Source organism: Clinocottus analis, unplaced genomic scaffold, assembly GCF_023055335.1.
Source record: "Clinocottus analis isolate CAN_PGR_092001 unplaced genomic scaffold, fCliAna1.0.p SCAF_14, whole genome shotgun sequence".
NCBI classification, from domain to species: domain Eukaryota; kingdom Metazoa; phylum Chordata; class Actinopteri; order Perciformes; family Cottidae; genus Clinocottus; species Clinocottus analis.
The window spans coordinates 626851-654101 of NW_027175865.1; the positions used below are offsets into that span (position 1 = coordinate 626851).

Below are 27251 nucleotides of genomic sequence, written 5' to 3' on the forward strand. Positions count from 1 at the left end.
CTGGAAAAGAAAATCCTTTTTATTTTTTACAACAGTTACTTATACAACAGGAAAAAAGTGCATTTTTGTTGGGGACTATTTCTATGGAAGCCTGTTTCCGCCACAAAAGTCAATATGAAATAAAAAGTCATTATGAGGTAAAAAGTCCTAAGATAAAGAGAAATGATGAGATAGTAAGTCATAATAATGAGATAGTAAAGTTGAAATCATAAGATAAAAAATCAAAATTATGGAAGTCATAATTATGAGATAATAAAGTTGAAATGATGAGATATTAAGTCATAATTATGAGATAAAAAGCCATAAATATGAGTAAAAAGTCATAAAATAATAGTCAAATTATGAGATAAAAAGTAATAATTATTGAGAAACACAGCAACAGCTACATTTTTAGCATTGATATTATTTGTTTAGCTAAAACATCAACAGTTACGCTTTTGTGGCGGGAACGGCCTTCCATACTTTTCAGCAGCGGGTGAATTCATCGTTTTGTGCGTTTTGTGCGTGTTTCCCGGCGCCCACGGGGGGCTTCAGACGGTCCCGGCGTGCGTCAGCCGCGGCCTGAAGTTGCGCGGTCGCGTCATCATGGTGACCGCCTTCAGAGAGTAGAAGTCCGACTCCTGCCAGGAGAACCAGACGATGCCGTCCGGCCCCAGCAGGTTCTGAGCTTTCAGAGAGTAGCGCCCCCCCTGGTGGTGGTGGAGGGAAAGGGTACAGCGCGTTAAGTTAGCGGATGAACCGGCTCTGCGGTTTTCTGGAAGAAAAAAAAACGTCTTATTCTCGTCGCCTACTACCTCGTAGAAGACGCCGTTGAGGTTGGCGTAGAAGCACTGGTGGAACCACCAGCCGGCGTGGCTGATCTCGGCGCAGATGTTGCCGGTGTCCGGCGTGCTGAAGCCGTGCTGGTCGTGGTACCAGCCGAACGAATCCTCCACCGTCCCGCTGAACCCGGACACGTGGAGGCGGTACCGGTTCTCCTCGTTCTCTATCCTGCACGAGGAGGAGAGGGAACCATAATAGAAGAAGGGATCCACCCCTATCTGTCCTCTAGACTTCTATACAACCAGAGGAGTCGCCCCCCTGGTGGTCAGGAGAGAGAATGCAACTTTAACACATGAAGTATAGACTTCTATACAACCAGAGGAGTCGCCCCCTGGTGGTCAGGAGAGAGAATGCAGCTTTAACACATGAAGCATAGACTTCTATACAACCAGAGGAGTCGCCCCCTGGTGGTCAGGAGAGAGAATGCAGCTTTAACACATGAAGCATAGACTTCTATACAACCAGAGGAGTCGCCCCCTGGTGGTCAGGAGAGAGAATGCAGCTTTAACACATGAAGCATAGACTTCACTTTTCAGACCCAGAAGTTGCAGTCTGTCTACCTGAAGCTGTGGTAGAGGGCGTGTCTGTGGGCGTGGCTCCAGTCGTGCAGGTCGATGCGGAGGCTGTAGTGGCCCTGGTTGGACAGCAGGTGGAGCTGTTGGTTGCCCAGCCAGTGTTCCTCTTGCGGCTCGCCGAAGCCGTCGCGGTACTCCGACCAGCCGCGGTTAAAGCTCACCAAGCCGCCGCGCCGCCGCTGAAACACCGTCCAGCCTCCGCCTGGAGCACACGCCAAGAACACGCGTCACGCACACAGATGCACGCGTCTTCGTGTCCTCACCTTGTAACTGCTAGCGCGGGTGTGTGCGCATCTCACCCTCGGTCTCCATGTCGCAGTAGACGGGCAGGGCGTGGCCCGGCGACAGGATGATGGTGTAGACACCGGAATGACGAACGCCGTTGTAATACAAAGACGCACAGTCCGACGGACAGAAAGACAAGCGCGGTCCATCTGAGGGGCGGAGACAGAGACTAATAATGAAAACAAAAGGAAAAGTTGGCTGCTAACGTTATTGCTAACATTACTGCTAACGTTACTGCTCACGTTACTGCTCGTTACTGCTAACGTTACTGCTGACGTTACTGCTAACGGTACTGCTCATGTTACTGCTCACGTTACTGCTCACGTTACTGCTAGCATTACTGCTAATGTTACTGCTGACGTTACTGCTAACGGAACTGCTAACGTTACTGCTCACGGTACTGCTCACGTTAGTGCTAACGTATTAGCTCTCCAGCCAATTTAAATCACATATTGGTTGTTTACAGTGTAACATTATATATAGATTAAATACAGAATATATATTGAATGCCATGCAGCAACACAGCTGCTGCTGCTGCATGCAGTTTTTAGGTCTTAAAATGTTCCAATTAGGTTGCATGAACGATCATGCAACCTGCAATTCATGCAACTCACCACTGTGTCGGCTGCATGTGTACCTGGCGGCAGTGTGTCTCGCATGCCGAGCAGCGCCGTCGCCCTGACGACGTTGGCGGCGCAGCCCGCGTCGCGGCTCAGGCGCTGCGCGGCGGCGGCGGCCGAGAGGTTGCGCAGCTGCGCCTGCAGCTCGTACAGCAGCGCCGCGTGCACGTGCAGCAGCGTGTCGGCCTCGCTGTGACGCAACTCCAGAGAATGCAACCGCTGGTCAAAGGGCGACTCCAAACCAACACTTTTATTGTTCTCCTGGGCGAAACAATGGGAAAATATTGAAAAAAGGATGCTCATAATCTTTCAAACCAATGTATTGCTAATTGTATTTAAATATGTGGGCTAAACCTCAACACAAGCCTTCCAATGGAGTTCGAGGTTAAATGTCTGTAACATCTGGGGGATTCTTTGGTCCACATGTTTCTTGGACAAGTATGAAAGCCCACTACTGCCACACCAATAAAAAGAATTAGGACCAAAAAAAAAAAAATAATGAAAAATAGGACCACAATTTTTTTTTAAATTAGGACCAAAAAAAAAATTAAGACCAAAAAAATAAATAAATTAGGGACAAAAAAAAATTAGGACCAAAAAAAAAAAAAAAATTAGGACCAAAAAAAAAAAAAAAAAATAGGGACAAAAAAAAACAAAACATTTTTTTTTTCTTTTCGTTGACGAAAATAAAAAAAAACATCTAAACAATACAGTATTTCATCACTTTGGTTTTACAATACCTTCATTTGAATGTAAATATATAGTGTTCATACAACAAAACAAGTAAAAGTCACAGAATAGTCCAATCTTGTTTCAATTCACGTATTCTTTTAATTTAACATTGCAAGCATTGTTTTATATTCAAGTGCTCTGGTTATTTACTAAAAGATAGCTTGGCAATGTCAACCACCCGTAAGCCTGTTGATGGGTTACTTTAAAGTAAATGATTCATTTAATATATGTGTGGACTTTGCATTTTACTCAGTTCTTAAAAATGGCCAAAGGAAGGATAACAATGTGTTTTGTGTGTACATATATTAGCGACAATTATATTTAGGCTGTAACTGTAATTTTGCCATTTGTAGTCAGTATTTAAGTTCTCATTTCTCTTCTGGAATGAAACTTTTTTTTCGTTGCCTTTTTTCAAGTCAACGGAAAAAAAAGACAACGAAAAAAAAATACAAAATTTGTCATAATTTTTTTGGGGGGGTGGGAGGTCCTAATTATTTATTTATTTTCGTCTTTTTTTTCATTTTTTTTTTGGGTGCTAATTTTTTTTTTTTTTTTTTTGGTCCTAATTTTTTTTGTGTGTGGCGGGAATGGGCTTCATATGCATGTGAGTCTTGTCCTGCAAAGGAAAAGTCTCCTTCAATGGTAAAGCCCTCCCAATTTTTTTTTACCCTTTATCCCAGTGAAAATTCAGGGATTTGAGCAGAGAGACACGCCCACCTTCAATAAGAACCTTCATTTGTGTGGTACAGTAAACTAAATGATCAAGATGCCTGATCACCAACATATTTGTATTTCAATCCCTTGACTAGCTTGTATGCTAAAATCTGAAGAGGGTAAGCATCGCTTTTCTGGGATTTTCGTCAGTAAACAATGGCACCATTTACAAAAGCAAACACACATCAGGCAGCAGTCTTAGCTCAACTTTGACCAAGGGGCAGACTCGTAGACACTCCAGCCCACATAGGTGCTCTCTGGGTCAGCCGCACCCAGCAGGATGCAGGGCCCTCGACCAAAAAGCCCGCAGCTAATCCCGTTAGCATTCAGGGTTAAGGAGGACTTAGTGGGTGTCAATGTGGGGCGGTAAGGACAGACAGAGGTAAATAGAGACAGAGACAGTAGGGTGCCCTCCACTGGTATTCATCGTTTTTGTAGTTTTTCTCTACTGTTTCAGTGCTAAAAACAATTAGCTGTTGAAGCAGTTTGTTAGCCTGAATATCAAAGTACAACTAAATGCCAAATATATGAAACAATGCAACCTCATATCCAGGTATTAGGACTCTATTCACAACGTGTTGCACTATTTCTTCAAGAAAGTTAAGCTGCCATTTCACTGTTCACATACACAGGAAGCTGGCGCGCAGCAGTGTACCTGCAACTCCAGGGTCTGCACTCGATGGCGGTGGTTCCTCACCTCCTCCTGCAGCTCTGACATCGTCTCCCTCAGCTCCTCCAGCTGCTCCTTCCTGTTCTGGTTCTCGTGGAGCCAGTACGAGATGTCGTCCGTGCAGCGGAACATGTCCGGGCAGCGTTGCTGCGACGTTCCCAGCAGCACCGGAGGCAACGTCGCCGTCAGCCGGCAGCGCCCGCCGGGCGTCAGGTGGCTGCTGTACTCGCCGCAGCGCGCCGACGAATTGCCGATCGTCCGGTTGAAGGTTCGGACGGTTCCGTCGTCGACGCCGCCGCCGCCGCGTATCTCCGGCCGGGCGTTCGGGGACAGGTCGGAGTGCGTTTCCAGGAGGTAGGGAGGAGGATGCCAGTCGGCGTCCTCGTGGTCTTGGTCGACGCCCCAGTGGGTGTCAAAGTTTGCGTCCGGTACATCTCTGCTTGTCTGGACGTTCGAGTCCGGTACGTCCCCGTTTCTTTCTGCGAGGACACTGGGGTGCACGTCCTCATCGTGGCCGACATCTGGGCGTTCGTCAGAGGTCCCAAAGTCCCCAGTGACACGGCCACACCGACGGGTGAGGAAGACAAAGGTCAAAAAAATGGACCGCCACTTCATCCTGATCATTCAGTGACTCGCCCTCCCCGATTGTTGATCCATAGCAACTTCAAGTGAAGACATCGGTTTCAATTCGCTGAATCAACATCATCAGACGTCATAGCTACAAGTTGACTTCCAGATGTCCCTCAAAGTTAGTCTTCGTTTGTAGGATGGGGAAGAACTGCACCAAAAACATAGATGAAGATGAAGTCTATGGATTCTTTTTGTCCATGAATTGTGACTCAAACACGAACGGGTTCTCCCTCTTCAAACTCTGTGACACCAGGTTTCTATGAAGGTACTCAACCTGGTCCAGTAGCCCAAGGACTAGTGTTTTACCATTTGCTGCATTGTTGGTGGAAGAGATCTTTGAAAGTCCTGTTAACCTTTAGACAGGAAACACGGTTACAATCAGTGAGAGGAGCCGTTTTGCAGACATCTTTTTGGTTTTGTCAGCAAACTTTGAAGTGAGAAACCTCTTTGACATGAAAACAGGAGTTAAAGAAAGAGACGATGGTCCTCGCAAACCAGATCTGAACTCAGCCCAAGATCCGAGGTCCCAGCCAGGTCAAAAGAAAAGTTCAGACCTGCTGGTTGATTCTTGCACTTTGTGTGAAACCAACTGTTGAAGAGCAGAAACAAAGTCTGGATGTTTCCTCATATTTTTGACCACAAACTAAACCACAGACCTTCTGAGCCACAGTCCCTGTTGTGTACCATATAACTGTTGGGATCATAGGACCTTTTGTGGCGTTCCCATCATGTGCCATACAACTATGGGAATGATCCCACTAAAACAATATGGCCAACAGTGTTAATCCAGCTTTTAAATTCAGCTGACATGTGAAAACTATGAACAAACAGGTGCAAGAAACTGAAAGTTCAAATCCAGGACCATCAAAACAACAGTCCAGGTTCTCAACATCAAGCTTCTCGTCAGCCGATGCTGACAGCACAATCCTGGAAATGTAATCATTTTATATCGTTAGTGTTGCGCCTTTAAGAAGGTTTTCAGAACAGTCCTCGCTTTCAACACGATGGCTTTACAACTTTGACTACACAACTAGAGGTTAATGTTAACTGTGAGCTTCTAAAGCACTGGCAGCAAAACCAGTGACATACAAGTTTTTATTAAAACACTCCTTTCCTTTGCATGAATTTCACATTAAAGTTGAAACACACACACACACACACTCCTACCTGTCTCCCTGTACGTCCCAGCATTGACACGCTGAATTCATCGCAATGGAAAAGCATCAGGACAGCCAGGAGACTACTTGTGTGTGTGTCTGTTTGTGTGTGTGTGAGTGTGTGTGTGTGTGTTTGTGCACCGGGTATGACATCTTATCCTGATAATCCTCTAACGGGATTGGCAGCAATTGGCCTGGGAGGTAATAGATTACATTTAATGGGTTTAGAGTAATGTGACGACAAGTTACAGCCGCTGACATCTGATAACGTTTATTTTAACAAGGAGTTGCTGATCTGTTCGTTTCATCACCCTGCAGTAAATATTTAAAATAAAACATGAGAAACCCTCATCGCTGAGTGATCGAGCATATTAATAAACACTTAAACATATTTTATACCGTTTGTACATGTTTATATAATGTGTGTGAATGGCTCATAGGAGAGGAACCGTCATACAAGTAGCTTAATGTTATGAAAACGCAGAAGACAACAAACCACATAACGATGATATAAAACACAAGTTCCTTTTAAAAAGCTGCGGTTCTGTAAGTATTTCTTCCAGGTGATTTATTTGTAACATGTAATATTCTCTTGTATTTCAGTGCAGCGTGGACCAAAGGACAGACGGTCCGACAGCAAAGTGCTTCCACTTCTGACGGCGTGTCGATAATGTCATCGCTGGCCTCTTCTGGCGGTTTCGTCGTGCCATTACCTCTTCATGTTTTCCCCGGAGCGAATGAAGGTTCAAGGCTGTGGGAGTCCTCTAATGGGTTTTATATTTACCTGCCTGCCTCCAGAAGACGCTCAGTTTGTTCCATTAGTAAAACAGGAAGAAAAAAAATAGAACCGACGTCAAGACAGAGTCTTTGTCTGAATCTGCCTCCAGACCCCAACAACACAACTTGAGTTCTCCATCAAAAACAGTTTGAACGAAAAATGCATGTTTCACAACAACGTTTTGAGAACACAACGAGGATGAATATGCACGACCTCGTCCTCAACCCTGTGTTGTAGCAGGACGCACTCGGCTTCGACAGAAAGCTCTTACAGGCAGATTCTCGGTGGGTTTCGACAGTTTTTGGAGACAAAAGCCTTCAGCGTCGGTTCCTGTGTGAACGATGCTGAAAGATGAATCATGAGCAAAGGAAAGGGGCGTCAATGAACAGCCAGGAAGTTTAAAGAGAGGCTCCTGGATGTTGAACGTAAAGGCAGGATCCTATTTGTCCATCAGGCTTGAAGGGAGGCTCCTGGAAGATGTTCAATGTTAACGTTGGGGTCCTATTTGTCTATCAGGTCCGTAAAGAGGCTCCAAGAGGATGTTAGATGTTTAAGTGAGGGTCCTATTTGTCCATTAGAGGCTGCTAGTGAATGTTCAATGTTAAAGTAAGAGCCCTATTTGTCCGTTAGAGGCTCCTGGAAAATGTTGAATATTAAAGGCGGGGTCCTATTTGACTATCAGCCTTGAAGGGAGGCTTCTGGAAGATGTTCAATGTAAACGTTGGGGTCCTATTTGTCTATCAGATGCTCCTGGAGGATGTTGAATGTTAAAGTTAGGGACCTATCTTTTCTATCAGAGGGTCCTGGAGGATGTTGAATGTTAAGGTGAGAGTCCCATTTGTCCATGACAGGCTCCTGGGGGAGGTTCCATGTTAAAGTCGGGGTCCTATTTGTCTATCAGGCTTGTAGAAAGGCTCCTAGATGATGTTGAGTGTCAAAGTGAGGGTCCTGTTTGTCCATCAGGCTCGTACAGACGCTGATGGAAGACACAGAGCTTTAAAAAATGGAGTTGATCCTCGTCAACCTTTTCTCCGGTGGTCCGTTAAACAAGTCAATCCCCTGTCAGATTATTTATTAGTCACACAGAGGGCTCAGAGAATGGAAAGCTGCTGCAGCAGGTGTGTGTGTGTGCGTGTGTGCGTGTGTGTGTGTGTGTGTGTGTAACTGTAGACCCGGACCCCGCAGGTTTGAATCCCCTCTTCCACCCCGTCGGCTGGGTGTTAATCTGCACGATGCGTCGGCTGACATTTAACCGTACGGTGGTGGAGGGAGAGTCTCGCGGTGCGTTTTCTTTCTTTTGTGTGCCGCTACGTTTTCGTCCCGGAGTCTCCAGCTTTGGCGTTTGAAGGTCGTTTGAAGGTCGATTTCCATCCGTGAAACCGCCGATTAAACAACAGCGTCAATTATTTTAAAAAAAACCTCAACGTAGATGATCATGAGAAGAGCTTATGTGTACCTGCTGCCGTCACAAACTGTGATGTCAGTTCTTCCGTTACGAAACACCAACGGGGTTCATCGATTGGATTTTTAATCCACGTAAATTGAACAATCTTCACAAATGAAAGCTTCAAAAGTCAGAAAAGATTTATTTACAGATGTATTTAATATTGTAGGATCTTCGTTTATGAGTTCTTCAGACCTTAAAAACAAAAAACTCATGTCGGAGGTTTTAGGACTCGTTCCTGCAGCTCTGTCAACGTCTCGTCTCCTCGCGTGCAGACTGGTATCGGATGTCTGGCATCAAACAAAAACACACAAAGTTTAGGCGTCAAAATCCTTTAAATTAGTGAAACATCCTGGTTGGGCTTCAAATAGCTGAACTAAGTAAAACATGAAGAGGGAACTTAACATGAAAGACGTAACTTTAGCAAACATGGAGACCGTTTTAGTTCATGTCCCCATGGACACATCGAGAAAAAACATGGTGTGAATCACCCACAAAAACGATGATGATGATGATAAAGACGATGACGTCGACGACGAAGATGATGACGACGATGATGAAGACAACGATGACGATGATGAAGATGGTGACGACAATGATGGCAATGATGACAATGATGATGAAGACGATAATGACGAAGACGGTGATGAAGATGACGAAGAAGGTGAAGACGACGAGGACAACGAGGACGACTGCGATGACGATGATGAATTCGATGGTGTGTGTCTGTCGTTGTGTCGTTGTCGTGTGTGTGTGCATGAAGAGGTGGATGATGTTTCAATGATGGTCCATTTTCATTCACTCAGCTAACCACGTCATCATCATCATCATACGTGTGTGTGTGTGTGTGTGTGTGTGTGTGTGTGTGTGTGTGTGTGTCCTTGGCTGGCAGGATATAAAGTCGCTGGTCACTTGCAGGAACCAAAGCGGAGGAGAGCAACAAACTCTGACCAGCAGCTTAACTGAAGCAGAGCGAGCGGTGAGTCTTCATCATCTGTGAGTCTTCATCATCTGTGAGTCTTCATCATTGGTAAGTCTTCATCATTGGTGAGTCTTCATCATCGTTTGATTTATTTATATTAAAGAGCTTTTGTTTTCTTTATTATACGAAATATTCTAAACTAAAATGAGGACAAATATAAAAAGTAAAAAATGAAATAAAAACAATGTTAATAAACAATATCACACTTATACAACACATCAAACAAAATGCTTTATGAAACACAAGATACAGTTAGAGAAATATTATGAAAAGAAAAACATGTTAAAATGTTGAATACATGAAATATAAAATAGGATTTATAATAATAAAGATCAGAGGAAACTTCACAACATTAATAATGTGAAATTATTTATTTTTGAATCATGAAATATAATATAATCTGAACATGAAAGGACATGATGCACATTATGTAATTGAAATAAAGTTATTTGTTATCTTAAAACAACGTTCTGTAATTATCTTTTTCAGTGATTAAAAAGCAAATATTTGAAAACCTTATTTTTCTTCTTCATCTGAAACTGTTTTCTTGTGTTTGAAATATTAATTTTGTTAACTTGATGTAGAGTAAAGCTTGAGCTTCATTATTAAAACATAACTTCATGATTAAAGAGAACATTATTAACTGAAATCTATGTGTATGTCCTCTCCAGGCTGCCGTAGGAACCAGGGTTTTTCTTAATTCACTGTCAGTTATTTCCCCATAGCTGTATATTTTAAAATATACAAGTATATTATTACTTTAAATATATATATTTTTTAAAGATTTTTTTTTTTTTTTACTCTACAGTGTATCTTATTTAAAAACAATGTAAATATATAACTTCATTTAGTGTTTCTCTGTGCTCTAAATATGTTTTAGTTGTGGGTTAATTTGTTAACATTTACTTTTAAAACCATTATCGAGCTTTGTAAATTAAATTAAAGCAAAAACGAATGAAGTTGAATGGAAGCCTCGCGAACGAGAAGCTTTTATTTTGAAAGTCCTGCAGTAATGAACTAACCCTGTCACGTTGCAGAGAAATGAGTCCTGCGTGGCTATTGGTTGCTCTGGCGGTGGTGGGCGTGGCCAGAGGAGACGGTCAGTGCTGGGAGCATCCGAGCTGTCAGGACATCAACTCTGAGACGAGCATGATGGTAACACACACACACACACACACACACACACACACACACACACACACACACACACACACACTCATGTCGTTGCAGCGTGTCCCCGTGTCCTTATGTCCTCATGTCCTTGTGTCCTCATGTCGTTGCAACGTGTCCTCATGTCCTCGTGTCCTCATGTCGCTGCAGCGTTTCCACGAGTCCTCGTGTCCTCATGTCCTTGTGTCCTTATGTCCTTGTGTCCTTATGTCGTTGCAGCGTGTCCTCATGTCCTTGTGTCCTTGTGTCCTCATGTCGTTGCAGCGTGTCCTCATGTCCTCGTGTCCTCATGTCGCTGCAGCGTTTCCACGAGTCCTTGTGTCCTTGTGTCCTCATGTCGCTGCAGCGTTTCCTCGAGTCCTTGTGTCCTCATTTCCTGATGTCCTCATGTCGCTGCAGCGTTTCCTCGTGTCCTCATGTCCTCTGTCCTCTCCTCCTGCAGGAGTGCATCCAGTTCTGTCACTCCGACCTCACCGCCGAGGTGCCCGCCATCCCGGGCGCCGCCCACCTCCAACCGGCTCCTCCTCCATCCGACCCCGAGTCTCTGCTTCCCCTCTCTCTTCTACTGCCCCTCTCCTCCTCTTCATCCTCCTCCTCCTCCTCCTTCCCCTCCTCCCCTCAGACCAAGCGCTCCTACTCCATGGAGCACTTCCGCTGGGGGAAGCCCGTCGGACGCAAGCGCCGCCCGGTCAAAGTCTACGCCTCCAACGGCGTGGAGGAAGAGTCGGCCGAGCTGTTCCCCGGGGAGATGAGGAGGCGGGAGCTCGCCGCCGCCGCCGCCGCCAAGATGATGATGGCCGGCGCCGGGAACGAGGCGAAGGAGGCGACCGAGGAGGAGCTGGAGGAGGAGGAGGAGCAGCAGCGGCGGCTGCTGGGAGGCGACGCCCACGAGAAGAAGGACGGCACGTACAAGATGAAGCACTTCCGCTGGAGCGGCCCGCCGGCTAGCAAGCGCTATGGCGGCTTCATGAAGAGCTGGGACGAGCGCAGCCAGAGGCCGCTGCTCACGCTGTTCAAGAACGTCATCAACAAGGACGGACAGCAGCAGGAGGGAGAGCAGTGAGGAGAGAGGGGAGAAGGAGGGAGGAGGGAAGGAGGGAGGAAAGGAAGAGGGAGGAGAGGAAGGAGAGGGAGGAGGAGGAGGAGCAGAGGGGCCAACAGGGCGGGGCCGATGATGTCGCGATATTCTCCAGCTCGATACGCCTCGATATCGACGTCGCGACCGGTGCCGAGGCGGCGACGACCATCGGGCCAATCGGAAGAGTTCAGGAAGTGACATCACTCTCTCCCCGTGACGCTGTCTGACGCGTCTCCTGGAACGTTACGTTCTTTAACGCAAATAACGATCGTTTTTTTTCTTCCCGTGATCGATTCATAATCTGCACATTTTTACCTCGAGGGATTCGTTTATAAAATATCAGACAATAGTCAAATGTCTTCAAATTAATTTTCGATTTTTTTCCCGCCCAACTGGCCTTGAAGTCTCTCTTAGTGCGTCTTGGTTTATTCTGTAAATAATAATAATAATAATAATGATAATAATAAAGTGTGATAGTAACGTAACAGGAGACGGCTCCACGCTGGCGCTCATGAGTTCTGCTCCTGGAGCTTTGGGTCAGTTCAACCAAAACGACCAATAAGAGTTATTGTTGTCATGATTATGAAATGTTTTCTGTTACACACCTACAGACAGTAACTCTACCAGAGAGAGAGAGAGATAAAGAGAGAGAGAGGAAGAGAGAGAGAGAGCGAGGAAGAGGGAGAGAGGAAGAAAAGGAGAGAGAGAGGGAGAGAGGAACAATGTTTTATATATTGATTCATGTAAATAAATGTAAATGACATGAAAACATAAAGTTATTTGCAAGCAAAAGACACGAGGAATGGTTTTTTTTTACTATCTATCTATCTATCTATCTATCTATCTATCTATCTATCTATCTAACGTAGTGTAGGGCCCGCTAACCCTTCTCAGCTGGCAGAATCACAAAGTTATAGCTATTTTATTATTTAATTATATATATATTTTTAATACTTAAAGGTTATATCTATTTTATAATGTGATTGTTTTTCACAAATGCACTGCGTCCAGCTGTGAAACAGCAGGTAGAACATCTCTGACCGCAACACACAGATACACAATTTAATGTGAAAAAACAACCTTCAGATATTAAAGAAATAAAATATGAACACAATACAAAGGTTCATTTTAACTCTAAACCCTGAACATACATTTCTGTGTGTTTATTGGTCCATGATCCCCGGTTGGTGACACGTTATTAATAACATGTTAATAATCCTATTGATATAAATAAGTGTATTAACATAAGTTATGTCATTGTAATACTGTCCAATAACCGATCTCCTGCCAGATCCCATCAACGCTTCATTTCACTGTTAAAATAAAACTTTGATATTTCGGTGTCATGTTCATATCTGCAGGCCGTCCTGTGTCAGATGCTCATCGATTAGAAAGATGCTGCATAGATTTTTACATCTTCTGAATTCTACTATTTTGACAGTTTAGAGGCAGAATTGCATCAAAATACTGGATGGCGAGTGTGTTTTTACTTAGTTTAATGTTATGAACTCTATTTTCTCTGTTCAGTCACTCGGTCCCAAGCCTTTTACTTCAACCACCAACTGTCCCTGTTTCTCTTGTTGAATGTCGTTTTTCAATATTTAGGTTCGATGTTTTCCTTGTTTATTTGTGTAGCTCTCAACTAGTAATGTGCACCCTGAACAAAGTACATCGTTTAGTGTCAAACTGTTGTTTTTGTTTGTATTTAATGAAAAGGAATAAAATCACATCTCCGTTTTGCATCGCTGAGGAAGCAGAGGTGCAGAAAAAAATGATCAGAAGGCAATTATTTGGTGAAACGTCTAAGAGCTTTTATTTTGAAGGTGCAGCCGACCCGGATGCTCTTCCATTAGCAACATGGCGGCTCCCGTCAGTAACAGCGTGGTGTGGTTGTTGCGTTGGTAAAGTATCAGGTAGCTCGTTCAGTCCTCATCCAGCACAGTCTCTGTAGGTCTGGACGAACCTTCTGAACGGCTTCTGCCTGTGGACCCGGATGTTGTTCCTCTGACTCATCTCCCGGAAGCCTACAAAGATACTGACGTTAGCTTAGCATGCTGTAAACAGACCGACGGGTCAACATGTCTCAAGTCCACATGCTGAGATCTTTAGTCAACCAGCGACTGACTGCGGCTGCTGAAGAGATATTTGGGCTTTTTGAAAAAACGATAGCAGAGTACGAGGAGGAACTTTCTGCTTCTAGAGACGAGAACGAGCGACAACGGAGACTACTGGACGCTGTTTTCAACCCGGAAGTCCGGATACAAAGAGCAGGTTGGTTCTGTTGCGGTTATGAAGCCTCGGATATGGATATATATCTATATGGATATATATATGTATGTATATATCTATATCCATCTATATATATATATATATATATATATATATATATATATATATATATATATATATATATATATATATAGATAGATAGAGATAGTAAATGTATTGACCTTATCAATCTTCTTTAGAGAAAACAAATGTGATGTAACACATACATCTCTAAGTATTTATTAAACAGAAACTTAAACAGAGGAGAAAACAAAAGGAACAGAACCCAAACCACATAGAGATAAAACAACTTTTTTCTTTTTTTAGTTTGAAAGAGGTCAAATTATATCCTTGTGCAGCATGTCTCCCCACATTACAGGAAAGTAGTCATATTAGTTGTTCATGTGAAATTACAGTTTACAAAGATGTATAAATGTTTTTCATTGTTATCCACAGACGTCCAGCAGCTGTTGGTGGTTCAAGAAGAACTGCAGGAGTGGAGCTCCAGTCTGGACCAGGAGGACCCAGAGACCTCACACATTCAAGAGAACCATGGGGATCCAGAAACCACACACATTAAAGCGGAACAGGAGGACCCAGAACCCCCACACATTAAAGAGGAACACGAGGACCCAGAGCCCCCACACGTTGAAGAGACCCAGGAGGACCCAAAACCCCCACACATTCAAGAAGACCAGGAGGAACTCTGGACCAGTCAAAAGGGAGAGCAGCTTCAAGGTCTGGAGGAGGCTGGTATCAAGTTCTCATTCACTTTTGTGATGAGTGAAGATGATGAAGAGGAAGCTCAGTCCTCACAGCTTCATCAAATTCAAACTGAACACATGGAAACAGAGACTGATAGACAGGATTGTGGAGGACCAGAACCAGACAGGAAGTCTGATCCAGAAAGACCTCCAGACTCTTCTGACCCTAATGACTGTGATGATGTTTATGTCGGTGGTTCCAAATGTAGTACAGGTGAGAAACTATTAAGCTGCTCTGAATGTGAGGAAAGATTTCACCTTAAAAAACATTTGAAGAAACATATGAAAATCCACAGAAAAAAGAAACTTTTCTTCTGCTCAGTTTGTGATAAAAGCTTTAAGTCACGGCTGAAGAGACACATGACAACTCACACGGGAGAGAAACCTTTCTGCTGTTCAGTCTGTAAGAAAAGTTTTACACAGTGTTTAAATTTAAAGACACACATGTTGGTTCATACAGGAGAGAAACGTTTCAGCTGCTCGGAGTGTCAAAAATCATATGCATGGAAGAAAGATTTACGGAGACACAAGTTTACTCACACAGGAAAGGAGTTACCTTTCAGTTGTTCAGTCTGTAAGAAAGGTTATTTACATAGTGGACATTTAAAGAGACACATGTTGGGCCATACAGGAGAGAAACCTTTCAGTTGTTCAGTCTGTAGGAAACGTTTTTTACAGAGTGGAAATTTAAAGACACACATGTTGGTTCATGCACGAGAGAAACGTTTCACCTGCTCGGAGTGTCAAGAATCGTATGCATGGAAGAAAGATTTACGGAGACACAAGTTTACTCACACAAGAAAGGAGTTTCCTTTCAGTTGTTTAGTCTGTAAGAAAGGTTATTTACATATTGGACATTTTAAGAGACACATGTTAACTCACACAGCAAAGAAACCATAGAGCTGTCCAGTCTGTGTGAAATCTTTTAAACACCGTAAGTATGTAAAGAATCACATGGTATCTCAACATTGAGAGAAACCGTTCAGCTGCTCAGTTTGTGATGAAACTATTCTGTGCAATGAGCAACTGAAGATACACAGGAGAGAACTCCCTTTAATTGTTCTGGTTTGCATAAAGTTGACATTGATGCCACTCTCACTTGTAATTGACACTTTGAGATAGTTTACCTACCTCGATTGGGGCAGTGACTCACTTCAGACTGGGAGGACTCTAACCACCGGTTGTGCCTTCATCAGGTGATTGTTACTTTGAAATGTTATGCTTGTAATTATATAATGGATGTGTTTTTTGTTGACAACGTTATTGCGTATAATCAGTATGTTTTACCATAAATAAACTGTTCAAGGTTTTAAAAAGTAGTTTCTGTAATTATTTTGTGCATGTGTGTTGTTGAGCTGGTTGTTATTGTCAGTGCTCAGATTGAAACTGTCACTGTGAATGTGGAATAGTACCTTAACTATTGACTATTTTTCGTAAACAACAATTTTGAGACTTCATCCACAGTGGTTACCTGTTATGAATATATGTTAATAATTTCAATGATTTAATTATTCAACCTGTTCACCCGGCTGCCGTCTGGAAAGAGATACAGAAGTAAGAGCTTCACAACCACTAGGTTAAAAACAGCTTTTTCCCTCTGGCTCTAATTAGTCATCCATGTGTAATTTGTATTTTTTTGTTCATTTTCTTTCCGGTGATTGACATTGGGACTACAATCAAAATGAGCTTTATACTTGCCAATAACCTAACTCATTGGCCCCTCAACTGTAGCCCAACTCGCGAATCGCGCGCCAAAACCGCGAATCATTTCCGTAATCAGTCACGTGGTACGGCTTCGCCCGTTCCTCGGATACGTCATCAACACGCGCCTCGTGCCGCGCTCCACACCAACGTCTTCTTCAATTCCGCGACAAGGGCTCCTTCTCTGCCTCGACCCGAGAGGACAACCCACGTCAGACCGAAGCAGAGCGATGGATGAGCCGCTGGATGTCGGTTTGAACCCCGCAGGTTGGCGCTTTTTATTTATTTCTCTTCTCGCTGGAAACACGTTCACGTTTCGGGGAGTTTGTCTTCCGGTGACGTGAGCTGAAGTTCCCGGTAGTCTGTTGTCCGCAGCCAGCTCGCGTGCCCGCGGTCCACTCTGCAGTCACTGACCTCGTTGTGGCCAAAGAGGCCAATAAACTTGTCCAGTTGTTGGTTAAAGTGGCTCATGACTGGATTCCTTCCATTAGACACGCCCACTTTATGACCTCATCAGAGTACACTTTGTTCGCCAGAGAGAAACTTTATTTCAACAATTTCCAAACTTTTAGGCAACATAATCAATACGACAATCACCTTTTATGTTGTTAGATCACTTTGTATTTAGTCTCACTTAAAGACGTCAGAATGATGCGTTTCCACCGGTCCTCACTACGTACCCGGTCAGTCTGGTTCGATGCCCTAAGTGCATTTAGTCCGCCGCCATTTTGATTTGTTTTTGCAACAAGACGTTACACTAGAAGAATTTCCTGCGATTGTTTACTTGAGATAATAAACACTTGTAGTTAATGTTGTTGTTTTGTCTTTCAGCTTTTACTTCAGACATCCACAAATGGGTTGTTATCAAAGAAGAGCAGCAGGACTGGGTCTCCAGTCAGGACCAGGAGGACCCAGATCCCCCCACCCCCACATTAAAGAGGACCTGGAGGACCTAGAGCCCCCCCACATTAATGAGGACCAGGAGGAGGCTGGCATCACATTCCCATTCGCTCCTGTGATGAGTGACGATGAAGATGATTATGCAGAAACAGAACCAGGTACTGTTCTATGCCTCCGGGTCTTGAAGCGCCTGACAATGTTCACGTTTTGTAAATCCTAAATGTATTTTTTTTTACTCAATTTTTTTTTACTATATATTGGCTCTGTGGCACTGTGAGATTATAAAGGAGAAGTGCATTAAAAATTAAATGTATTATTATTATTATTATTATTATTATTATTATTACTTCACATCAACTACATCTTCAAGATACATATTGTACTTTTACTGCACTACATATTAGAAGTACACATTTTTTTCTTCCTCTTTCTGTGGTCTTGTATTTAAAATCCTGACTTATTGATTTCCCCTCAGAGTTCCTTCAGCCTCTTGGCTTTGTGCTCAAACTGTAAACATGTACCCACCTCAAGCTCTTCTTGGCGATTCGCGAGTGCAAAATGGCCGCCTGCGGGACGTACAGCGAGTCCCGCGAGGGGTTCCTTCGGCCCGATGAGGACGCCCTCACCAAGGAGTCGCCGAGCAGCTCCATCAGGTGGATCCGCGACGGCCCCGTCGTCTACGTGTAGTGGATGGACGCCAAGAAAGTGTCGGTCTGCTCCACGCTTCACGCGGCGCACTCTGGTGACACTGTGGAGAGGAGGGTGAAGCAGCCGGACGGCTCCTGGGCGACGGCATCGGTGCCCCGTCCCACGCCGGTTGCAGAGCACAAGGAGTACGTGGGCGGAGTTGACCTGTCCGACCGGCTCATCCGGTGTTACTCGACGCAACACAGGACCTCGTGCTGGTACAGGAACCTTTTTCATCATTTTCTGGACATCGCCACCGTCAACAGCTTTATCCTCCACCAGGAAGTGTGTCTGTCGCAGCGGACAACGCCCCTGACGCACAAGGCTTCTTAGAGCAGCTGACGGCGGAGCTCTGTGGCAACAAGCCGCTCCGCACGGCTCCCGTCAAGAAGCCTGCGCTTCATCTTCCCGTGCCCGTCCCTGATGCCACCGCTGCAGCAGCCCGTCCCAAGAAGAAGAAGAAGGCGACGCCGGGTCGCAGGCCGTGTGAGGTTTGCCCCGGCCAAGGCCGGCCGAGGCTCACGCCGTGGAAGTGCGGCCTGTGCGACGTGGCCCTCTGCCTGCAGCTGGACAGGAACTGTTTTGTAGCATTTCATGATGGTTAAGAAACAAGTTTTCTGTTTGTTTCTCTTTTGTTCTTGTATAAATTACAGATTCTGTTTGAAGAATAAATCTTTGCTTGAAAACAGAAACTGTTATCATTATTTATTTATTTTAATTTGTAATTTTGTAATTTGTGGTCTGTGGTGTTTCATAAAGACATTTTGTCAGTCGTTTATTTAACACTTTATGCAAACAAAAATAATATACAAGATTTTTTTTTCTTTCTTTAGATGACTTTACAAACATAACAGATGTTGGTGAAGTTTTCTTCTTCTTCAATGAAACGCTGCAGAGGTGCAGCGGAGCTTTTACAAAACATAATGCCATAATAGTGAGGAGAGGAGGAAAGAACATTCACTGTACTACGACCGACCGCCTCGTTTGGAGGCTTTTATTTTGAAAGAAAGACCCTGAACGCATCATGGGAGCTGCTCCGAGGGGCTTGACGGCGCGTGGACAGTGGACACGGGCAGAGGAGCGGCGCGCGCAGCTTCACTGGGAGTTCAGCGGTCCACACCGAAACTTTATTGTTTTTTCTTTACTTTTAACTCACACTTTGTTGTCGCGGTCATGTCGACGCCCGCGAGCTGCAGTCTGGCCGGCGAGGGGATGTACTCCAAGCTGATCGACGACGACGGAGCATATGACGACCTGAACCGCAGTCCAGATGTTGGGCTCAGCAGTGAGTATCTAATGTAACCAAGTCTACATGCAACTAAGTCTACATGCAACTAAGTCTACATGCAACTAAGTCTACATGTAACTAAGTCTACATGCAACTAAGTCTACATGCAACTAAGTCTACATGCAACTAAGTCTACATGCAACTAAGTTTACATGTAATTAAGTGACAGAAGACTTTAAAACCACTTGTTGTTGTTGTTGTTGTTGTTGTTTTCTTTTACTTGCAGTCACTGTTTCAGTTATATACATTTTCATAATGGTTATTTATGAACAGTTAAAGCTCATACTTGCTGAGCTGCTGAGTTTTTGCTCTGTTAAAAAGACTTATTGTTTGCTCTATTCAATGCCAGAAACAAGTATTTTTTATTGCATTTCGAGTGCAAAAAAGAAGTACAAAGTGCATCACAAAGAGCAAACATTACATTACAACATAACATCCAAACAAAGTACCACAACAGTGTACACGCTAACTTGTCCTAGCATGCAGTTGTTAGCATTTAAATGAACATTTAATAATGGGTGAAAGGTCAAAGTGTCGTTCTTTAAACTCCAAAAACGGGATCGAGTCAGGCTGCCTCTGGCCAACCTGTAGTTGCTCGATAGCATGCTTTTCTGACACTGATTGCACAACAACAACAACAACAACAACAACAACAACAACAACAACAACAATACAATCCTTCAATCTGTGGGAGTAAATCTTCCCGCCTTGTGAAGGTTGCGTCATGTCCAAACAAATCAAATCCTCAACATCCCAGAAAACTGCTCTGACAGCTTTTTCCACAAGTCTGAACAGAGTGCAAAAGAGCTCTCAGGGTAATACACACACACACACACACACACACACACACACACACACACACACACACACACACACACACACACACACACACACACACACACAGATGTGCAAACTAGTACATTGCTACTACTACTTCTTTTGATTTTACCTTAAGTGTATTGTAATTCTGTGTGTTAGGAGGACCTAGCTAAATAAGCTGCTAACTGTTATCTGATCATATGACAAAACAAATAGTTTGAATCTAGTCCAGTTTTTTTAAGCGTTATCGGGCGTACACACTGTAGAAAATATAATAAATCAAAATAAGAGATCGACGTTGATGCTTTCTATTCGTTACTTCGTGAGCGGCGAATCTGCGTTAAACTCGACAGCAGGAGAGCTAGTTAGCGTTAGCAGCGCCGCTAACAGCCGACGTTAGCGCTTCCATTCGGTGCCGTTACGACGCGTTCAGGCTCTGCTCAGTAGAAACGAGCATCGGGCTCAGATGGATTTTAGCGTGTGCTCGAGACGTGCTCAATTGTAATCTTGTAAAATTAGCTTTTTGTAAAGAAAATTGAGGTATAAAATAGATATTAGAGAGATAATTATGAGCCGTTTGACGTCTTAACACCAGAAGTAGCGATGGAGGCACGCCACAATATCTCTCTTTACTTTTAGACAAGATGCTTTTTGATGCGTCCTGTAATGCACTTTAAACGTCAAACTGCTGAAGTGTATGACATGTAAATATAAACCTGACCTTTCCTTTCCTTTCACATTGAACAGCTTCGATATCGCGGTTATGCAACATCCAGAACATTTGGATTATTTGATTGATGATCTCTCTCTCTCTCTCTCTCTCTCTCTCTCTCTCTCTCTCCACTTCCAGTTTACCCCGTCGCCCCGGTCAGACTGCCCCCCCGGCTGAGCGGCCCCGGGCCTTACCGCCTCGCCACCGTGTGCCTGGCAACGCTGTGCGGCGTGCTGCTGATCTCCATCATCGCCGTCACGGCGCACTGTGAGGACATGAACAATACATTTAAAGGAACCCACTGGGGGGGAACCAACGTTCCCATCAGTGTTCAACCAGAACAAACATGTGGACGAGGGGCACGCCTGCAGCTTTAGAGGCAGCAACGTAATCTAAACAAAATAATCTGATAAAAGAGCAAATTTAACTCTGTTAAAGAAGTCAGATTATGCTCATGTCGGCCGCGAGAATTATAGTTTTTTATTTGAAAGCTAATTACAAATCAAGCATCTTCAGCTGCTTTTGAAAGTTTTTTCACCACGAGCATGTTGTGACATTTCTCCCACGCTTCCTGTCACACGTCTTTGTTCACTGTTGATGAATCAAGAGGTCAAACAGAACGAAATAAAAACCAGGAAGCGATCGCGTCAGTCAACGCTGTTTTTCCAGAAATTTAAAGTTTCATGTCAGAAAAAAATGATGATGCAGCGGTTTGAGCATTGCGACACACGTCTGTTCATAGTGTGCCAGATGTTTTTCTACTACACATGTAGTGTGTGTGTGTGTGTGTGTGTGTGTGTGTGTGTGTGTGTGTGTGTGTGTGTGTGTGTGTGTGTGTGTGTGTGTGTGCTTGTTATGTTGAAGCAGCCACACACTCAGAAGACTGAACCGCTGCTTCTGCGGTTAATGAGCTCGTTAGCTAAACGTGATCATTAAACTTCAGATTAATTATCACACTTCAGCCAGAAGACGAGACCAAGAAAGTGAAGTATGATTGTCTTCATTTTGATGACTCAACACAATGAGAATGTATTTAAAATGCTGTGTGTGGATGATGTGATGAAGATGCTCTTTTACACTATTTCATTAGTGACATTAAAGGTTCCTCCACAAAGAATCACAGCATGAATTAGCTGTGATGAGTCACAATGGTGTCTGAATGAAAAGTCTTTAGTATGAAGGTAGATTTGTGTCTTTTTTACCCGGGCAAATTTCTTGTTTGTAAGTAAATTATCTCAAAATCTTTGCTCTTAAAAAAAATTGCTCTCAAAACTAAAATGTGCTCTAAAAAAACACTCTAAAAAAAAAAAAAAAATTTTGAAAAAAAAACGCTCTAAAAAAAAAAAAAAAATCTAAAAAAAATTTGCTAAAAAAAAACGCTCTAAAAAACATTTGCTTAAAAAAAAACGCTCTAAAAAAATTTGCTAAAAAAAAAAAATTCTAAAAAAACTTGCTAAAAAAAACGCTCTAAAAAAAATTTGCTAAAAAAAAAAAAAAATCTAAAAAAAATTTGCTAAAAAATTAGCAATTTTTTTTTCGTTTTTTTTTAGAGCAAATTTTAGTTTTGAGAGCTTAATTTTTTAAGAGAGCATTTTTTTCCCCCCAAGATGTTCCTCTTACGTGATCTTTAAGTTAAATTATAATCCGCAGACAAGAACAAACCCCAGACCGGTGGAGAAGCGACCTCAGCGATGCAGAAGCAGACGCAGGATATTTCGGCTCTCACCAACTCCGTCAGCAAACTGCAGGAGGAGAAAAAGCAGCTGCAGAAAGAGAAGGACGAGCTTCTGGCCAAACTGCAAACCAAGACGGCGACTACAGGTAGACGGCGCCGTGTATCCGTTGACGGCTGCTTTCGTACACACGTGTGAACTTGCAGACCGCGCTGATCTGCTTCCTGGATGCGTCATCCGTCTCGTCCTTCAGCTCCTGAGGCGATCAAACCCACGACGAAGGCCCCGCCCGTCTGCCCCGTGGACTGGCACCTCTTCAACAGCAGCTGCTACTTCGTCTCCAGAACCACGAGGGATTGGCCCGAGAGCCAGTCGTTCTGCCAGAGCCAAGGAGCTCACCTGGCCATCATCCACACGGCGGAGGAGCAGGTGGGCAGCGCGACGCCAGCTGCACGGCCGCAACGCACAAGTTGCACGGTAGCATCGCGAGCTGCACATTCGCAACACGAGTTGCATAGATGCAACACTAGTTGCATGGTCGCAACACAAAATGTACAATTGTAAAATAAGTTTCACAAATGCAACACAAGCCACACGGTTGTGAAACAAGTTGCACAGTCTCAACGCGAGCTGCAGGGCCGCAACGCACAAGTCGCACGGTTACAACACGAGTTCCACGCTAGCGACGCGAGCTACGCGGTCGCAACGCAAGATGCACAATCACAAAACAAGTTGCATAGATGCAACACTCGTTGCATGGTCGCAACACGAAATGCACATTTGTAAAATAAGTTTCACGAATGCAACACAAGCAGTCGTGAAACAAGTTGCACGGTCGCGACATGAGCTACCCGGCCGAGACACGAGCCGCACGGTTACAACACGAGTTCCACGCTAGCAATCGTAATAGAAGTTTCACGAATGCAACACAAGCTCTTCGGTCGTGAAACAAGTTGCACAGTCTCGACACGAGCTGCACGGTTGCAACACGAGCTGCACGGTTGCCACATGGCGATCGCGGCTTCAGGTTTTTGGCGTGCGTCAGCAGTGTATGTTCACTGGGTCTCTTTCACAACAAAAGGTTTTGTCATGAAGCAGCTTCGTTCACAGCTTCCTGCAGTTTTTTGGGGGAAAGCGAGTTCAGCAGCGTTACTGGAACATGTGGCAGAGAGATGAGCTGAATAACATCTTTAGAGCAGGAAGCAGACGATCGATTGGCCGATCACCTCGTGGTGCGCCTCGGCCTCGTAAGGTGGACGTAGAAGTTCAGTCTGGTGTTGTTTTGATGGGTTTCTACGGCTCAGAGGGAGAAGATGTGTAACACTTTGACACACTCACAATACTTGTTACTAGAGACGTTCACTGTCTCTTATCTGAATTAGTTGCAACATGAAAGACAGAAGAACATCACCAACCTCATTATTCACAAAAGCACTATTGTTTAACACAATTGTGTTTTTTGCAGAGTCGTCTAAAAATCAACTTCCTGTCTGGTGATGAGGTCGTGATCAAATGTCTGCTGTACAAAATCCACCAGTAACTCATGTGTTCCTTGAATGCACTTTAACATTTCCTGTGTGTGTGTGTGTGTGTGTGTGTGTGTGTGTTTCCTCTCAGACGTTTCTGTGGAATCTACTTCCCAGAGGCCACTGGGCCGCCTTCTGGTTTGGGATCAGTGACGAACACACAGAGGATCAGTGGAAATGGGTGGATGGCACCCCGCTGGTCGGAGGGTAGGTCCACTTTTCTTTCAGCATAGACTTCTATACAACCAGAGGAGTCGCCCCCTGGTGGTCAGGAGAGAGAATGCAGCTTTAACACATGAAGCATAGACTTCTATACAACCAGAGGAGTCGCCCCCTGGTGGTCAGGAGAGAGAATGCAGCTTTAACACATGAAGCATAGACTTCTATACAACCAGAGGAGTCGCCCTCTGGTGGTCAGGAGAGAGAATGCAGCTTTAACACATGAAGCATAGACTTCTATACAACCAGAGGAGTCGCCCCCTGGTGGTCAGGAGAGAGAATGCAGCTTTAACACATGAAGCATAGACTTCTCCTGCTTCATCCTGTTATAGTCATTGTAAATTGAATATTTTGAATATTTTTTACAATTGTTTTTAACATGAATCATGTCGTAATATTTACTCGTGTTAAGGTATTTGTAAGTGAACAGTGGAGCAGCTCGGTGCATGAACGGGTTAAAGCTTCTAGAGCTTCCAGATGTGAGGTAACAGCTGGAGGGCGTCCAGGGGAACGTCCTGCTGGAACAGCAGCTCTGACCTCTGACCCCGATGAAAAAACAAAGCAGTCAGAGCGAATCATAAAGTCTTCTGGCTTTCGTCCGGTTTTAATCTTTTTCCTCAAAGTTTATTTTCCCCGTCTTGTGTCAACTCGACAGATTTTCTCATAACCATCTGATTTCTCTTCCTCATTTTGAAGATGACTAACCTTTCTGTGGTTCCTTCACTTCCTCTTTTCCTGCTGAGATGTTCTTTATGTTTTCCTCCTGTCGGCTCGGCTCGGCTCGGATGTTGCCGGCTGAACTTGAACCTTCAACCTCTTACGCAACAGACTTTTTTTTTTTTTTTTACATTTTATTTGCACAATTCAAACAATAAAATCACAACAGAGATAAATGAATATCACAGTGCAGGAAGACACAACAAGACAACTGGGCTTCTTTGAAGCCTCCACCTGTAGAACATTTACAATTTTACTAAATTACAAACATAAAATGCAAAATGCATGAGATAGAAAACAAAAGAAAAAATAAATAAATACAAATAATGTAATTATATCGAGTGTGTAGGTGTGTGTGTACATGTGTGAGTGTGTGTGTACATGTGAGTGCATGCAGGAGTGTGTGTACATGTGTGAGTGTGTGTTTGTATGTGTAGGTGTGTGTGTGAGTGTGTGTAGGTTTGTGTGTACATGTGTAGGTGTGTATGCATGTGTGAGTGTGTGGGTGTGCATGTGTGTGTGTAGATGTGTGTATGCATGTGTGAGCGTGTGTGCATGTGTGAGTGTGTGTAGGTTTGTGTGTACATGTGTAGGTGTGTATGCATGTGAGTGCACATGTGTGAGTGTGTGTGTGTGCATGTGTGTGTGTGTGTGTGTGTGTGTGTGTGTGTGTGTGTGTGTGTGTGTATGTGTGTGCGTGCATGTGAAAGTATGCATGGCTTGTGTTGTTTAAGGGTATTAGTTTATATCCCTGTGACATTTCCTCAGCAATGGTAACACTACAAGTCCCCATGAGTGAAAATGCTCCTGCGCCTTTGAATATATCGCAGACCGAGCTGACCCCCCCCCCGCCCCTCCTCCCTTCACCCCCCCCCCCCCCCCCCCCCCCCGCGCCCTCTTCCTTTGACCCCTCCCCCCTCACTCGCTGCAGGTTTTGGGAGGTCGGCGAGCCCAACAACCACATCAACGAGGACTGCGGCTACATCGTGAAAACGCGCGTGTTGGAGCGCGTGGCGGTCCGCAGCTGGTACGACGCGCCCTGCTCCATGTACTGGCCCTTCATCTGCGAGAAGGAGATGGTCGCCGGCGCCAGCACCGCCGTGCCGCACTGACAACGACCCCTTCAAGGCCGTCGGGATATTTCAGATTCAACGGGATGGATGGAAGATGAATGAAGTGAAATGGTCTTTCTGTGTTCTCTCCTCTCATGAGCGCTGGTGTCATGATCGTGCTTTACTGGAGAGAGTTAAAAGTAGTCATCAACGTTTTGTTTTCGTGACTTCTTCATACTTCAGATATTCCATATTTTTCTCGGATTATCAGCATTTTACAGTTTCAGGTGAACATTTTTTATTTTTCTTAATGAGCAGACAATGTGAAGAAGTTTCAGTGTTGACGTTTGTCTTTAGACACCGACTGAAATTAGCATGCTAACCAGCGTGCTAACCAGCTAGCCTCGGCCCTTTCCGCTATTGTAGTACCGCTTGTGACCTGGAGAGGCGATAGTGAGTCGCTGTGCTCAGTCCGTCACGTCAGAGGTGGAGCTACTCGATGAAACACGTCACTAAACTTCTCGGTTTTATTTTGGAGCAGCGACGTTTAATTTGTGTCTTCTTCTTCTTTTTGATGACTGTAAATTGAGATTATAAGGGCGCAGAAGGGAAATGTGAGATTATTATTGGGACTATTCCTTTTTGGATCTTTAGAAATATAATAAACACAAAAAAATCTAAATTTTAGAACTCCTAGTAAAATTGATTGATTTTTACTTTTGTGTTTTTGACTTATACGACATAAACAATATTATATATATTTTTTTTACATGATTCCTCTTTTTTTGTTTAACTGATCAGGGATTCTACTTAATTATCAATGTTTTCATTCATCTTTTTACATTTTGAAATGAACGTTTAACTTTTTGTGTAGTGTTTATTGAAGTGTCACGATGTCTGCTGTGTGATCATCAATTTGAATTGTTTGCACTTTTCAGACATCAAAGTGTTTCTTTTGTTTTACATTTGAATGGAACGTGAATCAAACATCTGAAATTATGCAGAATTATGTCTTGTGGATCTTATAAATAAATGATAATGATAATAGTTTTGTGTCTTAATGTCTCAACTACTTAATATTAATATCTGCTTGGTTCATAACTGGTCTCCTTGTTGTTGTTGTGGTTGTCCAGCAGGTGGCGCTACTAACACAAGCAGTTCATCTGTTGAATGTCTTTGAGTCTGCAGGTCACATTTAATGAGAAGACGTCAGAGAGGAATCACTGTTCAGTCATGAAAGGTACATTTATGGAAAGTATTTCTGTATT

At 43.9% G+C, this 27251-nt stretch overlaps 4 protein-coding genes and 1 long non-coding RNA gene across 7 annotated transcripts; 4 read left to right on the plus strand and 1 right to left on the minus strand.

Moving 5' to 3' along the window:
- Window positions 1–65: 65 nt before the first annotated feature.
- On the minus strand, window positions 66–9186 carry LOC137784988 (fibroleukin-like). The gene is made up of 7 exons (XM_068576000.1): window positions 8919–9186; window positions 4404–4939; window positions 2320–2560; window positions 1697–1831; window positions 1383–1599; window positions 795–990; window positions 66–689 (listed from the first exon to the last, which is right to left on the minus strand). Exons 1-7 carry the CDS (start codon window positions 9184–9186, stop codon window positions 531–533), a joined length of 1752 nt encoding a protein of 583 aa, XP_068432101.1. The 3' UTR covers window positions 66–530.
- Window positions 9187–9360: 174 nt separating this feature from the next.
- pomca (proopiomelanocortin a) lies at window positions 9361–12451 on the plus strand. 2 transcript variants are annotated; one of them, XM_068575939.1, is made up of 3 exons: window positions 9361–9406; window positions 10447–10564; window positions 11022–12451. In XM_068575939.1, exons 2-3 carry the CDS (start codon window positions 10451–10453, stop codon window positions 11640–11642), a joined length of 735 nt encoding a protein of 244 aa, XP_068432040.1. In that variant the 5' UTR covers window positions 9361–9406; window positions 10447–10450; the 3' UTR covers window positions 11643–12451. The 2 variants fall into 2 exon arrangements, with proteins under 2 accessions (XP_068432040.1, XP_068432039.1); XM_068575938.1 differs by having other exon boundaries at window positions 9367–9457.
- Window positions 12452–13529: 1078 nt separating this feature from the next.
- On the plus strand, window positions 13530–16005 carry LOC137784891 (zinc finger protein 436-like). The gene is made up of 2 exons (XM_068575864.1): window positions 13530–13928; window positions 14382–16005. Exons 1-2 carry the CDS (start codon window positions 13736–13738, stop codon window positions 15587–15589), a joined length of 1401 nt encoding a protein of 466 aa, XP_068431965.1. The 5' UTR covers window positions 13530–13735; the 3' UTR covers window positions 15590–16005.
- A 541-nt stretch (window positions 16006–16546) lies between these two features.
- LOC137785111 (uncharacterized) lies at window positions 16547–18558 on the plus strand. The gene is made up of 3 exons (XR_011077457.1): window positions 16547–16657; window positions 17222–17448; window positions 17766–18558. It is a non-coding gene; the product is annotated as an uncharacterized lncRNA (long non-coding RNA).
- Window positions 18559–19019: 461 nt separating this feature from the next.
- On the plus strand, window positions 19020–27030 carry LOC137784888 (CD209 antigen-like protein 2). 2 transcript variants are annotated; one of them, XM_068575859.1, is made up of 6 exons: window positions 19020–19262; window positions 20935–21063; window positions 22447–22617; window positions 22723–22898; window positions 24087–24202; window positions 25863–27030. In XM_068575859.1, exons 1-6 carry the CDS (start codon window positions 19151–19153, stop codon window positions 26041–26043), a joined length of 885 nt encoding a protein of 294 aa, XP_068431960.1. In that variant the 5' UTR covers window positions 19020–19150; the 3' UTR covers window positions 26044–27030. The 2 variants fall into 2 exon arrangements, with proteins under 2 accessions (XP_068431960.1, XP_068431961.1); XM_068575860.1 differs by lacking the exon at window positions 19020–19262 and adding an exon at window positions 19988–20080.
- Window positions 27031–27251: the final 221 nt, after the last annotated feature.